The sequence below is a fragment of the Cebus imitator genome, unplaced genomic scaffold, assembly GCF_001604975.1.
Source record: "Cebus imitator isolate Cc_AM_T3 unplaced genomic scaffold, Cebus_imitator-1.0 Scaffold79, whole genome shotgun sequence".
NCBI classification, from domain to species: Eukaryota; Metazoa; Chordata; class Mammalia; order Primates; family Cebidae; genus Cebus; species Cebus imitator.
The window spans coordinates 4,762,871-4,780,579 of NW_016107394.1; the positions used below are offsets into that span (position 1 = coordinate 4,762,871).

The following is a 17,709-nucleotide window of genomic DNA, read 5'->3' on the forward strand; positions in this document are numbered from 1 at the left end:
TATATCTAATTTCTTCTCTATCCATTGCAAAAGTAAAATATTTATACTGGGTGATTATGCCAACAATTCCGTTAGACTTTAGAAAATGTTAGTTGCTAGTATTGAAAGGATTGTTGACTGCATTTGGGTTTGCTGGGAGAAAAAATGCTTCATTTGTTGGAGCATTGTTGATTAATGTTTGAATCAAGTTGTTTTAACTTTGAGCTATTTTCAGCCTTAGAGCTCACACTCACTGGGTTCAGTGGTGAGATGTTTAAGTCTTGGATCTACTGACTGGCCTGGCCCTCAAAGAACTGCGGCCATGTAGGCTTCTCTATTCTTGGGCAAGGTTGATTTAGAAGCAGCCCTGTCACTGCTAAGTACAGTTTGTGGTGGAGTAGAGAAGGCAGTGTAGAACCTAAGAATCAATTTCTCTGGGGTTGTCACTAATGTGCATGCTCATAATTTAATCAACACATGGTAATTTCCTTCTAACTCCAGTGATGAATGCAGTCAGTAATAAGCACTGTTAAGCCAGTAATTTTCTTTGCAGTATATCTTGGCCATTTTTATAAAAAGTAGATTGAAATTGAAGCTTCAGTGTGTTGCTAAGAGCATAATCTCTTTGAGATATCGTGTTTTTCCTGAATTGGGATCTAAATTAGATGACAGTGCACATTCTTCAGATAGACTTCATTTTCTCCCCAAACTGAACATTTTCTTTTCTTGCTAAATATGTGTGTGGGGGGAGGGTATGGGTACATATATATTTCCAACTGAAATTGTAATCTCAGCTTCTGAGTTTGCCATCAGTTTTTTATTACCTCCTTATTTTAGTTTAGAACTCCACATATGCAAATGGGTATTTATCCTCTTCCCTCCTGTATTCCTTCTCTTGGAAAATGACATGATGGCTCAAACAAGTCATCCAAGCCCTAATTCTAGCAGGTAGTCATCTCTCTCTCTCTCTCTTCTCTTTCATGTTCCTTATAACTAGTCTGTTACTAAGTCCTGCCAATTCTACCTCAGAAATACTCCCTTTCAGTCCCCCTGCTGCTGCTTTATTGAGTGATGAGGCTCTGCACTTACATCAGGCCCCATCTGCATCTCTATCTCCAGTGTTACTCCCCTCCAAATCATCTGCCAGGTTGCCACTAAAGTGACTTAAAAAAAAAACCAAAACTTAAATTTGATTGTTATTCTCCTGCTTAAAATACTCTCCATTGCCTGCTTCAGAATAAAATTCAAGTTCTTTAGCCTAATAACTAGGAAATAGTTTCTCTCGGATGCCTCATCTCCTACTACTTTCCCCCATTGCAGCTTCTGTCTGCTTTCTAAACTGGGATAAAGGAGAGAAAAAGTTTATTTTTCTTAGAGCTATGTCAGTTCTGTCTAATTCAGAACAGGGTCACCATTGACACCACTCTCATCCCTGGTAATTCTTCATCTCTCTAGTGTGAATTGAGGGATCCCTTGAGTCTTATTGTCAGGCTAAGGAACTTTATGAAGCAATTCACTGAGGTCTTTTATATCACTGCATAACTTCTGTTTTTAGTGATTAATAACTTCTGTTATTAAAATTGAAGGTATTCGCCGGGCGCGGTGGCTCAAGCCTGTAATCCCAGCACTTTGGGAGGCCGAGGCGGGTGGATCACGAGGTCAAGAGATCGAGACCATCCTGGTCAACATGGTGAAACCCCGTCTCTACTAAAAATACAAAAAATTAGCTGGGCATGGTGGCACGTGCCTGTAATCCCAGCTACTCAGGAGGCTGAGGCAGGAGAATTGCCTGAACCCAGGAGGCGGAGGTTGCGGTGAGCCGAGATCGCGCCATTGCACTCCAGCCTGGGTAACAAGAGCGAAACTCCGTCTCAAAAAAAAAAAATAAAAAAAAAAAATAAAAAATAAAATTGAAGGTATTCATATTGTTATGTCGTACTCAAAATAATTTTGTTTTGCTGGACATATCCTAATGACCAAGGATTTTGTCCTTTTGGTTTTTTTTTTTTTGAAATGGAGCCTCACTCTGTTGTCCTGGCTGGAGTGCAGTGGCACAATCATGGCTCACTGCAGCCTAGACCTCCTGGGCTCAAGCCATCCTCCTGCCTCAGTCTTCCAAGTAGTTGGGACTCTAGATGGGCACCACCATGCCCGGCTAATTTTTTATACTAAATTTTTTTGTAGAGTTGGGGTCTTGCTCTGTTGCCCAGGCTGGTCTCACACTCCTGAATTCAAGCGGTCCTTCCATCTTAGCCTCCCAAAGTGCTGAAGTTATAAGCATGAGCCACTGTGCCTGGCCTATTTTGTCCTTTTTTTGATCCCACCCTATCTCTTTAAGTCTGGTGATGCATGGGGAACAGAAGACTGTATTCCCCAGATGACTTAATTTGGAAAATACCTTCCTGCACTGACTATATAGCCTTCAAACCTGAGTTGTGTTTAATATCCTTCCTAAGCACTTACGCCGTTCATGATGCCATACCTGCAGTGAAATGTGTTTGCAGAACTTTTTATTATTCAAATGTGCAGTGGAGAAGCATAACTGAAATGAGTCTTTGTAATGTTCTATTAAAGCCATCAAATGCCTATTTTCTTTGAACTGATTAGCCAGCCAGCTCTGGCATCAGGTACGTTAGTTTGATAAAAGTTGTGTTTATCTTGGCCGAGTGTGGTGGCACTTTGGAGGCTGAGGTAGGTGGATCACCTGAGGCCAGGAGTTTGAGACTAGTCTGGCCAACATCGTGAAACCCCCAACTCTATTAAAAAATACAAAAATTAGCCAGGTGTGATGACACATGCCTATAATCCCAACTACTCAAGAGGCTGAGGCATGAGAATTTCTTGAACCCAGGAGGCGGAGGTTGCAGTGCGTCAAGATTGCACCACTGCACTCCACCAGCCTGGGCAACAGAGCAAGACTCTGTCTCAAGAAAAAAAAAAAAAACAGTTGTCTTTATCTCTTCAGTGGGTGGTGTAGGGGACTAATTTCTTTAAAATAGTACTTTTGAGCTCTGTTTTCAGCCAAATTGCAGTCCGTTTTAAATTGAGGGGGGAGGTTCAACATTTTTGATATCCTGTGGGTTTTGTGGTCCTATTCAAGATTTATATATATATTAGGTTTCTTAAATGTTATTAACTAGAGCTTGTTAGGCATCAAGATAAATTTTATAGCTGTCACTTCAGGGATCTCTTTGCTTCCTGTTCTTTTGTGTTTTTGATGGCTGATAATTCCTTTCCTTGCACTTCATGGGAAGGAAGTGTAGAATAGTGAGACAGCATAAGTTTTGAAGTCATAAAAACCTGATTGAGTCCTGGCTTTACCACTTTCTACCTTTCACCTTTGGCAAGTTTTTTAAACCCCTAGTGTTATCTGTAAAAGGAGGATTTTAACTGTTCTTACCTTATAGGGTTATTGTGGGGATTATGCACATGTTAGGCATTCAGGAAATGGTGGCTATATTTATACCTTCCGTCTGCCCTCCATCCCTTGAAGAAATTCTGTGAATAAGAACCAAGTGAGATCATTCTGACCGTGTCTACATTTGCTAAACTTAAACTGGAGAGTAACATTTTAGAAATCTCTTTCTTCCCTTTTTTTCTTTATAAGGCTTTGGACATTAAAAAAAAAAAAAGCTATTGACAGTATATTATATTCCAGTCTCTGAGAATACAAAAGTGTGTAGTCCCTGTTACCTAATGAGGGAGATAATACATACATACAGTCAGGTAACCATGATGCAGTGTATTATATAGTTTTATATAATTAATAGCGACAGCAATAGCTAATTTTTATTAAGTGCTTGCTAGGTACCAGGCACTGTGCACTGTGCTGTGTTTTGTAATTATACCATTTACTTCTCATACCAACCTGTGACATAGGCACTTTCGCCATCTTCATTTTACAATTGAGCAAACTAATAAGGCTTTAGAGAGGTTAAATTATTTGCCCAATGCCTTCCAGTATTAAGTGGAAAAGTGAGGATAAGAATACAAGTAGCCTGACTCCATTCTCCCTTAGATAATAACAACTCACCTTGTTGGCTAAGGAAAAAAAGCATTTACCTATATACGTTTGTATTTAGTCTAAATTCAATCAGCTTGATTTTTTTTGTTTTTTGTTTTTGAGACAGGGTCTTCCTCTGTCACCCAGGCTGGAGTGCAATGGCGCCATCTTGGCTCCCTGCAACCTTTACCTCCCAGGTTCAAGCAATTCTCCTGCCTAGCTAGGATTACAGGTGTGCACCACTACATCTGGCTAAGTTTTGTACTTTTAGTAGAGACGGGATTTCCCAATGTTGGTCAGGCTGGTCTGGAACTCCTGACCTCAAATGATCCACCCACCTCCACCTCCCAAAGTGCTGGGGTTATAGGTGTGAGCCACCATGCCTGGCCAAAATCCAGTCAGCTTGTGATTTGAGGTACAGTATACCTTTGAGAGTAAGGCCACAGTCTTGCCTTGGGGTTGAATTCAGGGATTAAGGCAAGTAAAAATAAGTTTATGTCACTGAAGAAGAGACAGTTTTTTTGGTTGTTTGTTTGTTTGTTTTTTGAGATGAAGTCTCGCACTGTTGCCCGGGCTGGAGTGCAATGGTGTGATCTTGGCTCCCTGCAACCTCTGCCTCCCAGGTTCAGTCGATTTTCCTGCCTCGGCTGGGATTACAGGTACACACCACCATCCCTGGCAAATTTTTTGTATTTTTAGTAGAGACGGGATTTCACTATGTTGGCCAGATTGGTTTTGAACTCCTGACCTCATTTTGTGATCCACCTGCCTCGGCCTCCCAAAGTGCTGGAATGGCAGGCGTGAGCCACCGCACCTGACCAGAAGAGACAGTTTGGTAATGAGCCATGTATTTGTCATGTAGCCCTAAAGAATTTTGTTGACTTGTCATTTACTAGATGTATGGCACTTAACGTCTTTGAACTCTAGTTTTCTAATCTGAAGGACATTGGTTTCTGGATTGAAGGTCTGCTTAGTGCTGCAATAAAAAGATGAGTGTCAACAGTTTTACAGTGAGTGAAAATTGACCTGTGTAAGGGATATCATCTTGAAATTTTAGATACTGGCAACATACAGAATAAGTTTCTCTAGATTTCCAGAAGGAACAGTGTTCAACATAAATCACATCACTTATACAAACAGTTGAGGCACAGTGAGCCACTCTTATCACTGAGGGAATGTATCCTTGTCAGATGCCCGCCAAGGGCCAACCTTGCAAACAAGCCTTGCTAAAGATGGCAGTCTCAGACCCAGGTTCACTTATTTCTACACACTGCCCTTCTTTGTAATTTATCCTGTGAGATCCCACATAGAAGAAACTAACCTATGCTTTCTCTTTTTATTATTACAAAAGGAAAGCAATTTTGCATTTAGTGTTGAGGAAGACAAAAATGAGGCCAAAAAAAAAGATAGCTTCTAAAATAACCAGATAGTAGTAGAGAGAACATGAGGAGTAGCATACATTTTAGTTGATGAGCAGTTTTTGAGCATGATGAGAAGTAAAAATCAGAAAAATAAGCACCTAGTAGCAACTCCCCTTCTTCTAAATGGTTCTCTGTACTGTAGCAGAGATACTACTTGCTTTGAAATGGGCTGTGTTACTGTGAAGTCACCTTTCTTGTGATTTCATATAATTCACTGGAAATGTTTCTGTCCCACTTACTGAATATTGCTTCTAAGTACCAGGCAGTGAAGTTAGAGCTGAGGCTATTTCAATACATTGTAATGGCTGCTTCTGCATTTTATTTCCCTAAATTGCTAAGACGTTATCCTCTGTCTTATAAAGGCAAGTTTCTTTTCTGTGATGCAGCGCAGGCAGTGAAGTGTGGCTAGGTCTCTGAGAATATGATTTTTCTGTTTTTGAATGACCCATAATTTTTAAATGACTTTATTTCACAAATAATTCAAATTCTATTGTGAGTTTAGCTCCACAAGTTGGTTCTTTTGTTTGTCTTCAAAGTGTGATTTACTTGACAGTGTAAATAAGCTATCTAGCTGGAAAGCCTGCTAATTTCTTTTTTGTTCAGTTATCTTTAAAATTAGATGTCACGTTTGATTTGTAGGCTGGCAGTCTGGCAGTCAATATTACACATGCTGCCAAGAGTAATTTTCTCAAAAATTTTTGCTTTGATAAGGCAGAAAAGGGAAAAAAACTTGACTTTTAATCACTTTAAGTATGGCAATGTTTAGCTTATGTTATTTCTCTCAAAAAGTTTCACAGAACAGATTTTCTCTTTTATATAATAATACATAGAACCACAGTAAAAAAAAAAAAAAAATTAAGGTTGATGAATTATATTTCTATAGTTGTTTAAAATCTTTACAATTATTTTTTTATCCCATCTGTCTCTTTTATTATTATTATTTATTTATTTTTAGAGACATGCTTTCACTATATTGCCCAGGCTGGACTCGAACTCCTGGGCTCAAGCTATTCTCCCACCTCAGCCTCCCAAGTATCTGGGACAGCAGGTACTCACCACTGCCATCTCTTTATTTCTTATAGGCAGTCTCTCTGTACTTGTGCTCAATCAGAAAGATAAATATGGCATTCCCTGTCTTTCAGTAAAGTAATCCATTCTTAATCCAAATGAATTTTGGATTGCTTGCTGGTTTGTAATCTTTATGGAATGTAATATTTGTTCACTTGATCTAAAAAATTAAGAGTTGGCCATTAATGGTCTACAAAAAACAGGTTTATCAGATTATTTGTAGCACCCTGTTCCTCTTAAGCTACATTCACTTAAATAATTGGATTTGAGAAAATTTTTTTGCTGTGTAATGCATTCACATGGTTAAAGCATTTTAAAGGTACACATAGAGAAGTCTTACTCCTCCCCATATTTCTCTACCCTGATAAGATATCTGGGTATACTATAGTTTGTTTAACCAATCCCCTTATAAATGAGCACTTGAGTTACTTCTAGCTTTTCACTGTTACAAACAATGCTGTAGCACTTAGGCTTGTATATGATTTCACATGTATTCAGTTACAGAAAAATTCCCAGAAGTGGGAAGTTGAATTCAGGGTGCTAAATTCCGTTCGTAGGTGCTGTAACATTTTGAACTTTTACATGAGCAGTGAGTAAGAATTATTTGCCTCTGAATAGCAGTATGTGGGAAACTTTCTAAGCCTCTGTAGATAAGGGAAATAGAAGCAGAGTTTGTCCACACAGTTCTTGATGGGATTGGGTCTGAGACTGGGTTTGTAATTGAAAATTTAGCATTGTTTCCAACAGGCTATACTGGAATTGCTATCTTAAAGTTAAGACATGCTGGTAAAATAATAAAAGTTGTTAGCTGACAAAGTGATATTAAAGGAGATCCACCCTATTTTGTTAGTGTCTGTAAATTCATGTATCTGTATTTTCTAAAGTTTGAACAAATAGAGTAATTTTCTATACTCACATTTGGGTAAAATGAAGGTGGGATATGCAGGTTTACACTTACAGTCTCTGCAGCCCATATTCGTGTTCTGGTTCTGGACTTGTTTTTGTATTCTCTGTACGGAGACTGGCAACCTCAATATCACGAGTACTACCTGACTCCAGTGACCTAGTCTCCTTCAACCTGATTTTTAATTGTTTGGTCTTTTTTTTTTTTTTTAAACTGCTCCTTGCAGGGCTACTCCATAGGAGAGTGCGCAGAATAGCCTGTTTTGTCTTTTAGTTCTGCAACATCAGAAGACAAAGAGTAAATATTATGTATGCATGAGGGATGCTCTTAAGAAAGTAGTTCATTTACTTTTGTTAAGATGCCAGATTTCTAGATGTACAACTTCTCTGTTTGTTTTACAGTGGAAGATAGACGATAAGCCTGTAAAAATTGACAAGTGGGATGGCTCAGCCGTGAAAAACTCTTTGGATGACTCTGCCAAAAAGGTACTTCCTTGAGGAGGGGTTGGTTAGTATATACAACCCCCTATGCAACTGATGGCCATCTCTCCTGGAATATCTTTTCCTTTTGTAACTTGGAGTGAAGTTTTCAGTGTTAGAAATTGAGTCAGAAAGCAGTTTCTAAAATTTCTCACAGAAAAAGTCAGAGGAAATGTGTCGAAATATAAATGTTGGATCTCTCAAGAAAGCTGGTAATTTTTTGTTCCTGAGATTCATTAGCCTAGAAGAGAAGAAGCACTGAGAGAAGACAGGACATTCATTAGCCTTAAGAGAAGATAGGACATTCATACATGATTAGTCATCTCTCCATTTTGAAAGGAAAAGAACATTTTAGCTGTGGGAAAAGTTGAGGAGTTTAAAGTTTTTATATGAGGGGTTGATGAACTTTTTCTCTTGATCTTTAAAGAAGGCTTGAGTCTTATTCATATGATTCTTTTATCATGGAAATCAAGAATAAAAGCAGGAACTGGGAAGGCAGTATTCCTATTAGCCTGATTCCTTCTTTTTCTCGCTAGGTACTTCTGGAAAAATACAAATATGTGGAGAATTTTGGTCTAATTGACGGTCGCCTCACCATCTGTACAATCTCCTGTTTCTTTGCCATAGTGGCTTTGATTTGGGATTATATGCACCCCTTTCCAGAGTCCAAACCCGTTTTGGCTTTGTGTGTCATATCATATCCTTTATTTATGCTCAGGTTTGTTTCCTAGTGACCATTTTAAAAAATCTGCTGATACTTCTTCCTACAAAAAAACAAAACAGACTTTTATATCCGGGCTTGCTAATGTTAGAATTTAACATTATGAGCTGTGATGTTTATATAGTAAACATCTATCAGTTTATATAGTAACTGTCATTGATATTTTATGTTTAGTATGGTTATTTTATCATAATTAATTTTTGTTATTAATGAGGTCATTATCCTAATATGAGCACTTAATAGCACAACACATAGTAACAGTGAACCCAGCTCTTCTCATTTCTAGCCCAGAACTTTTCCCATTAGACCTGGCTGCTTCAAGCCACTCATTCTAGGATATTATAAGTGTGGTTTGTATTACAGTGAAATTAAGAACTTATTCTGGAGCTACAGAATGTGGGTTTGAGATCCAAGGTATTTGTGATCTTGTGCTAATGAAAATTTACTTATTTTTGGATTATTTGAATACCACTCATTTATCAATATGAGTAGCATTAAGAATTATCATAAAGATTAAATGAGAGATTTTATATTATATTTGATACATAATCATTTCCTTTCCCCTCATTTTTATGATAAATGTAAGATCGTGGTTGTTGCCTACACAGCTTGATTTTTTCCTCAAGAAGTTGAATATAAAGAACTTATCACTATTAAATCAGATAATTTTGGCAGGCAGTTTACTTTTTTTTTTTTTTTTTTTTTTTGGAGACAGAGTCTCACCCTGTCACCGAGGCTGGAGTATAGTGATGCAATTTTGGCTCACTGCCACCTCCGCCTCCCAGGTCCAGTCAATTCTCCTGCCTTAGCCTCCCAAGTAGCTGGGATTACAGGTGTGCACCACTACACCTGGCTAATTTTTTAAATCTTTAGTAGAGATGGGGTTTCACCATGTTGGCCAGGCTAGTCTTGAACTCTTTACCTCGTGATCCACCCCCCACTGCCTCCCAAAGTTCTGGGATTACAGACATGAGCCACTGTACCTGGCTGGCAGTTTACTTTTTTAAACAATGTTACACTACCTGAATTTTTTTTTTTTGAGACAGGGTCTTACTCTGTCACCCAGGCTGAAGTACAGTGGTGTGATCATGACTCACTGCAGCCATAATCTCCTGGCTCAAGCAGCCCTCCCACCTCAGCCTTCTGAGTAGACAGACACATGCCACCTTGTCTGCCTAATTTTTAATTTTTTTACAGAGACAGGGTCCCACTGTGTTGCCCAGGCTGGTCTCAAACTCCTGGGCTCAAGCAATCCTCCCAAAGTGCTGGGATTACAGGCATGAGCCACTGTGCCCAGCCAGCCTGAAATATGTTTTAAAACTTCGTGTTGGGGATTATCTTCAGAAGCAGTTAGCAAACTTCTAATACAGCAGATCTTAGTTAAAAATTGTATTATCCAAATTGAATCCCAAATCATAGCCCCCAGAAGTGGCACCAGGTGATCCATGACTTCTTTCAATAATCAGATTAATCATCCCAGTATGAATTTTTCAGTATTAAGGCAGTTCAAAGGAAGAATATGCCATAGGTTGTAGAGACAGGGGAATTCCCAGGGGAATTCCAAAGAGGTTTAAAATGATAGCACCATTTTTACAAACATCTGGCTTCCCAAGAGAATTACCTTGATAGTAATTCATTTGTTTGGTTATATTTGTTGAATAAAACAAGGTCTTATTTTTAGTCATGTCAGTTTTATTTATAATAGTAGTGACTACCCTTATAAATGTCTTCTGTTCCTGGGCGTTGTGGCTCATGCCTGTAATCCCAACACTTTGTGAGAGGCCAAGGTGGGCAAGTCACTTGAGCCCAGGAGTTCAAGGCCAGCCTGAGAAGCCCTGTCTCTACCAAAAATACAAAAATTATCTGGGCATGGTGGCACATTTCTATAGTCCCAGATACTTGGAGGCTGAGGTACAAGAATTGATTGAATCCAGGAGGCAGAGGTTGCGGTGAGCCGAGATCCGCTACTGCTCTCCAGCCTGGGTGATAGAGCAAGACTCTGTCTCAGAATAAATAAATTAATTAAATAAAATAAAAAATAATTAGCTGAGCGTAGTGGCGCACACCTGTAATCCTAGCTACTCAGGAAGCTGAGATGGGAGGATCACTTGAGCCTGGGATGTTGAGGCTGCAGTGAGCCGAGATTGTGCCACTGCACTCTAGCCTGGGTTACAGAGTGAGACCCTGTCTCAAAAAAAAAAAATGTCTTCTGTATCCTAGACTACGTGTATCCTTCATCTCTAAATCTCATGATAATTCTAAAATGTCAGTATTATCCCAATTTTAGAGGTAAGGATACTGACTTGGGGAAGAAGGTAATTTGTTGTTATTATACTGATTGAGGGCCAAGATATGTGCTACCAAAGCAAGCACTGTTCATGACATTTATTTTTATTTTTTGAGACAGGGCCTTACTCCGTCGCCCAGGCTGAAGTGCAGAGTTGCGATCTTGGCTCACTACAGCCTCTGCCTCCCGGGTTCAAACAATTCTTCTGCCTCAGCCACCTGAGTAGCTAGGATTACAGGCCTGCACCACCACATCCAGCTACTTTTTTTTTTTTTTTTTTTTGAGACAGAGTCTTGCTCTGTCACACAGGCTGAAGTGCAGCGGCGTGATCTCCGCTCACTGCAACTTCTGCCTCCTGGGTTCAAGCCATCCTCATGCCTCAGCCTCCCCAGCAGCTGGAACTACAGGCATGTACCACTACAGCCGGCTAATTTTTGTATTTTTAGTAGAGACACAGGGCTTCACCATGTTGGCTAGGCTGTTCCTGAACTCCTGACCTCAAGTGATCTGCCCATCTCAGCCTCCCAAAGTTCTGGGATTACAGATGTAAGCCACCACTCCTGGCCTTAATTTTTGTATTTTTAGTAGAAATGCAATTTCACCATGTTGGTCAGGCTGGTCTCAAACTCCAGGCCTCAAGCAATCCGCCTGCCTCTGCCTCCCAAAGTGCTGGTATTATAGGTATGAGTCATCGTGCCCAGCCTTGTTTATGAAATTTAAATGGAACACTATACACAAAGATCTTATGCCAGTTTTTGGCAAACTGTAAGTGCTCATATATGGTACTTAATACTGTCAAAAACAATATAAGTCTATATGTATACGGGAAGTAATTGTAGTATTAGTTGACATAATCTCTTATAGTTAACTATTTGGGTCACTTTTCTTTTCTTCTGATGACCTTTGAAAGCAGTTGAACATGGTCAAGTCCACTAAGACTATTAGTTGTATTTTTTTTTTATAAAGAAATAACTGTTATAACAAAGTCTTGACAAACTAGGTATCTTCTTGTACATGTCTTTGAACGTAAAGATGAAAGCTAGTTTATGCTCTGTACCTTTTTCTCTTCTTTCTTTTTGAGATGTTTGCAGAATTAACCAGAGAGAGCCTTACTTCTCTTGGTATATAAACATAAGGATGAAAATGAAATAGCTAAATTTTCAGTGTTTTTGTAGCAAGACAAAGCTATCTTCTTTAGGACTATCGTAATGAAAGTTTTTATACCTCTTGCTTGTCAATTTGTGTTTCTCCTCTTTTATGTTTGTGTATTTTCCCCTTAACTTTATTTGAACCTATTTTGTGATGATGGGGATTCTGACCATTTATACCTCATATAAAGAGAAGAGCATCTTTCTCGTGGCCCACAGGAAAGATCCTACAGGAATGGATCCTGATGATATTTGGCAGCTGTCCTCCAGTCTTAAAAGGTATGACTATCCCTACAGATTTTTAAATCCTCGTGTTGGATTTGCCCTGGCATATCATCATTATCAACAGAAGACTGTTACGTGCCTACTCTATGTGAATCATAGGGCTAGTCATATAAAATGAAGAAAGGAGTATGAACGATCTAGAACGTTTGTCCTAGCCCTGTAGTTCTGAGATTGCATTATCACAGAAATACTCTGAGGATAAACCGTGTAAGAATGAAGAATGATTCTTTTTTCTGTAGCCAGTTAACAGAGACGATTAAAAGTACAAAACTATAAAGGCCAAAGATGGGAGATCAGTTATCTTTGAAGAACTACATTAGCTTCTGTCTCTTTTATGATCCTGTCTTCTCTTCATGAGTACAATCAAGAATCTCTGAAGCAGTGCACTGGGCAACTCAAAAAAAGCACAATCTAGAGTCTGTTTCTGAGTAGTGTTAGGTATAACTTTGTGCAGCTGACACACATGTGTTTTGTAGGTACCAAGAACTAGGTTCATGTTCCAGTTCAGTTTCTTTTTAGCTGTATAACTGGATAAATCATATAAATTGTCTGAGCTTTAGTGGGGTCAAAAATGACAACTAGAGTTGCTGGGAAGATGAAATGTCAACTATGATAATAGCAAATGTTTATTGACCATTTACTGTATGTTGGGTATTCTGCAAAATGCGTTATCCCATTTAAGTTTTAGAACACCCATTTTATAGATAGGAATACAGGCCCAAAAGTTAAATCAATTCTTCCAGTATCATATAGCCCAAAAGTGGTAGAGCAGGAATTCCAGCCCAAGTTTGAAACCAGAATTAATACTCGTAGTCATTATCTTAAAAACATGTTATACTTAACTAGTGCATAGTAGCCCCCAAATTATAAGTACGGTTATTTACATATGAAGTTAAGTGTAGCAACTGTGCCATACAGATTCTCTCATTGTCAGCTTGTAGCGGCATCTATGAGGAAGGGAAGCAGACCTTCATTCTGATGTTGCAGCCGAGTTCTTGCTTATCCCCTGACAGGGCTCCTAGCTGCCCTTTGGCCTCAGCCATCATAATCTACATTCTCTACTAGGCCACTGAAGCAGAGTTGCAGAATTCTAAAACCTAGTGGCATTTTAATTTTATTTTTCTTCTGACTTTTGTATTTTTTAACAATTATATAATTCACCTATCATACAGTTCACCCATTTGAAGTGTATAGTTCAAAAGTTTCTAGTGTGTTTACAGATAATTTGCAACCATTATCACAGTCAGTTTTAAAGCATTTTCATCACCTCAAGAAAAAAAAAAAACTGTACTCTAGCTAATCCCTTCCCTGTCCTCCCACTTCCCCGAGCCCTGGGCAACCACCAGTATACTTTCTCTGTTCTCTTTTATGGACATTTTATATGAATGGAATCATACAATATGTGGTCTTTTATAACTGGCTTCTTTCACTTAGTGACATGTTTTCAAGGTTCATTCATGTTGTATCAATACTTCACTCCTTTCTATGGTCAAATAATATTCCTTTGCATGGGCCGGGCACAGTGGCTTATGCCTGTAATCGTAGCACTTTGGGAGGCTGAGGCGGGCAGATCACCCGAGGTCAGCAGTTCGAGACCAGCCTGACCAACATGGAGAAACCCTGTCTCTACTAAAAAATACAAAATTAGCCAAGTGTGGTGACACATGCCTATAATCCGAGCTACTTGGGAGGCTGAGGCAGGAGAATCGCTTGAACCTGGGAGGTGGAGGTTGCAGTGAGCCAAGATCACACCGTTGCACTCCAGCCTGGACAACAAGAGTGAAACTCCATCTCAAAAAAAAAAAGTATATATATGTATATATATTCCATTGCATGGATATTCCACCAGTTTGTTTATCCATTTGTCAATTGACAGACATTTGGATTATTTCTACTTTTTGGCTATTATGAATAATGTTGCTATATATATTTGTGTACAGGTTTTTAAGTAGACATATTTTCATTTCTCTTGGATAATACACCTACCTAGGAGAAGAATTACTGGATCATATGGTAACTCTCTTTGTTTGAGGAACTGCCAGACTGTTGTCCAAAGTGGCTGCCCTATTTTACAATCTCACTAGCACTGTACAAGGGTTCTGATTTTTTCACATTTCCTACTGATTTTTACCAACTGACATATTGTCGGTGGAGTGGAAATGTGAACATTCTTGCTCTGTTCCCCACTTTCTGCTGATGTCTTCTCCCTCCCCTACCTCACAAACTGATTTAGTAGTTTAACAGTGGCTGTTTCTGATGTCTTGTTCCTACTGCCAGGTCATGTGATGTGAAAATGGCAATGAAAGGTTTCACAGACTACCAGTTGCCATGTGCAGACGACACAAGCTATTTGTAAAAGGTCTTTGATTTTGTTGCTCCCAGCATGTTCATTATACAGTGTAAACTCCTTCAGCATATGATCAGCATTCATCCCCTAGTGAAATCTCCAGCTTTCTTTTATGCCCGTCTCAAAATAGATTCTCTTACTCTGGCAATTTTATGGAATTTGCAATATGCTGAGTTGCCCAAGTTTCCCAGTGACCCCATGCCTTTAAACATATTCTGCTATCTGGCTTAGCTGTCTTTCTATAACCTGCCTCACTCCTACTTCCAAGAAGTCTTCCCTGACATACCTTATCTAAATGAGGTAGTCCTAGGTTTTTGTTTTGTTTTGTTTTGTTTTGTTTTGTTTTGTTTTGTTTTTTGAGGTGGAGTTTTATTCTTTTCGCCCAAGCTGGAGTGCAGTGGCATGATCTTGGCTTACTGCAACCTCTACCACCCGGGTTTAAGCAATTCTCCTGCCTCAGCCTCCTGAGTAGCTGGGATTACAGGTGCCCACCACCACACCTGGCTAACTTTTGTATTTTTAGCAGAGGGTTCACCATCCTGGGCAGGGTGGTCTTGAACTCCTGACCTCAAGTGATCCTCCCACCTCAGCCCCCCAAAATGCTGGGATTACAGGCGTAAGCCACCACGCCTGGCCAATCCTAGATATTCTTAAGAGCATTTTATGCTTACCTCTGTTAGTTACTACATGGAGCTATAATTATTTACTGTGTCTCCTCCTGGGCCTGCCCCCTCCTCCAAAGTGTGAGCTCCCTTACCATTCACTATACACTAGAAACCTAAGCCCATGCAGGACTTTCTCACTCACCCCTTGGTAACCAGACCCAGCCCAGGGCTTGGCGCAGCATAGATGTGTTAGTTTGTGAATAATTGACGTTCATCTGGGCTGGGCTGCAGCCGTGGCCTCCTAATTAGTCTCTGCCTGCAGCCATTGTCAGCCATCCACAAAATCCCCTATAACCTAGCTTTCTCTATGAACATTTGCTTCTCTTTCTTGTCCTAAGTGAAACCTGACCATAACCCCTAAGGACATATTTCCCCTGCAGACTGCAAATGGTGGCCAATGTTTCTCTCATAGCCTTCATTACTCTGGTACTACAAGTAGAGATGAGTCTCCTCTTTGCAGCTTCCAATGCCTTCTCTTCCCTAAAACCCCCAATTTGAATGCATGTTATTACATTGTGCCACTTCTATGCTTCTTCCTTGCAGCTAAAAACAGACCTACTTTTTTGAAGATAATTCCTGGCTCATTGGCACTCTCTCTAATGTTTGTCCTTTCATAAGTCTTGGTGATTGCCATATTTACATAGGTGGTTATTCTAGTAACGTGGCCTCTCAGTTTTACTCCCTCTCTTTCCATTATCCTGTTTCCTATCATGTCTTAAACACTTATTTTCATAGACATCCCCTAGTAGACCTTGCAATTCTCAGAACAAATTACCTTCAATAATTTCAGTTTTAAGTATCCCACTCTGACCATTGCTTCCCGTTATTCTAATTTATTTCCTTCTAGTTCTCTTGTCCCAGCAGTTCTTTTGCCCCAGTGGCATCTGTAACCCACTTCACTTCCTGGCTTAGATTCCATGATACTTGTGTAGTCTAATTACTCTGTCTCTGTCCTGGAGGATCTTTCATATCTTCCCTATCCTCAGACCTCCTAGGCCTCCTCCCCCATCTTACTCTCAGGTTTTTGTTGTTGGGAAGATAGAAGCCATCTTAAGTCTGCCATCACTACTCACCTACTTCCAGGTACCTATCTAAGGCCTTCTCTCCCCTGGTCCACGGATTCTATCCCTTCTCCCGTACTTGATGTTTCCTCTCTGCTGGATCATTCCTTCTGACATACAAATATACTGTAATTTCTCCCAACTGAAAAAAAAAAAAAAAGGTTTTCTTTCCCCTTCTGCTCCTCACACAGTTTCCTCATTTCTCTGCCCTCCTTTTCCTCTTATGTTATCGCCTAGATCTGTTCTTGTCTTCTCTTTTCTCCTCTTATTTGACCTATCAGCAGCATTTGACACAGCTAATTACCCTTACCTTGTAATACTTTTTTTTTTAAATAGGGTTCTTGGATACCACACGCTTCAAATTTTCTTTTTGCCTTAATATCTGTTTCTCACGTCTCCTTTGTGATTCTTCATCTCCCATTTCTTTACATTTGAAATGTCACCAGGGCTTGTTCTGGCCCCTCTTCTCTATATGATGAAAATCTCTAAATTTGTATTTTCATCCTTGACCTCTTCGCTGAACTCTAAATACATTCCGGCATTCTATTTGATGTTAGATCCTAATAGGCATCTCAAAGTCAACATATCCAAAATGTAACTCATCTCTCCCTCATCCAAACCTGCTCTTCCCTCAGTTTTCCCCACTTCAGTTGATGGCAGTGCTGTCCTTACCAAACTCTGGAGTCATTTTGACTCCTCTTTTTCAGTCCTTTTAGTCAGCAAATCCTGTTAGCTCTATCATCTAAATATATTGTCTGACCATTTACCATCTCCACTGCTACCATCCTCTGTCACTTACGTTACTGTAATGATGTTGTAATGGACTTCTGCAGCCCTCTCCCCATCCATAGTCTATTCCCAGGACAGCAAGCAAAGTGATCCTTTTGAAACATAAGTCACATCAGCTCAGTCTTTTGCTCAAAACTCTCTCAAAGAAATCGCCGAAATCCTAAGGATGGCTTGGAAGTCCATACGTAATTGTTCTCTGCACTCCAGGCATACCTATGCAAACATAGGTTTGCATCTCCTATGGCTCTCATCATCTTCCACTTCATTTTGTTCACATCAGCCCCCTTTCTGTTCTTTAGACATTTCAGGCATGTTCTTGCCTTAGGGCCTTTTACACCTTCTACCTGGAACATTCTTTTTCCAGAAAGCTTGTTCTCTCACCTTTCTTGGCTCTGCTCAAACATCTGCTTAGTGAAGGCTTTTCTGCCCACTTATTTAAAAGAACACCTTATTTTTTTATACTGTCTGTTCCGTCACACACGCTAAAATGAAGAGACCCAAAAGCCAGACTTTTGTATTATATTCACTGCCGAATATCTTTACCATCTAAAA

General features: G+C 39.6%; 1 protein-coding gene across 1 annotated transcript in view; it reads left to right on the forward strand.

Moving 5' to 3' along the window:
- The window catches only part of SPCS2 (signal peptidase complex subunit 2), a 29,118-nt gene that overhangs the window by 9,126 nt on the left and 2,283 nt on the right, over nt 1–17,709 (forward strand). Inside the window, exons 2-4 of the mRNA XM_017532997.2 lie at nt 7,777–7,860; nt 8,391–8,551; nt 12,155–12,289. Coding sequence (XP_017388486.1) covers nt 7,777–7,860; nt 8,391–8,551; nt 12,155–12,289 — 380 coding nt within the window. The remainder of the gene's footprint in view (nt 1–7,776; nt 7,861–8,390; nt 8,552–12,154; nt 12,290–17,709) is intronic.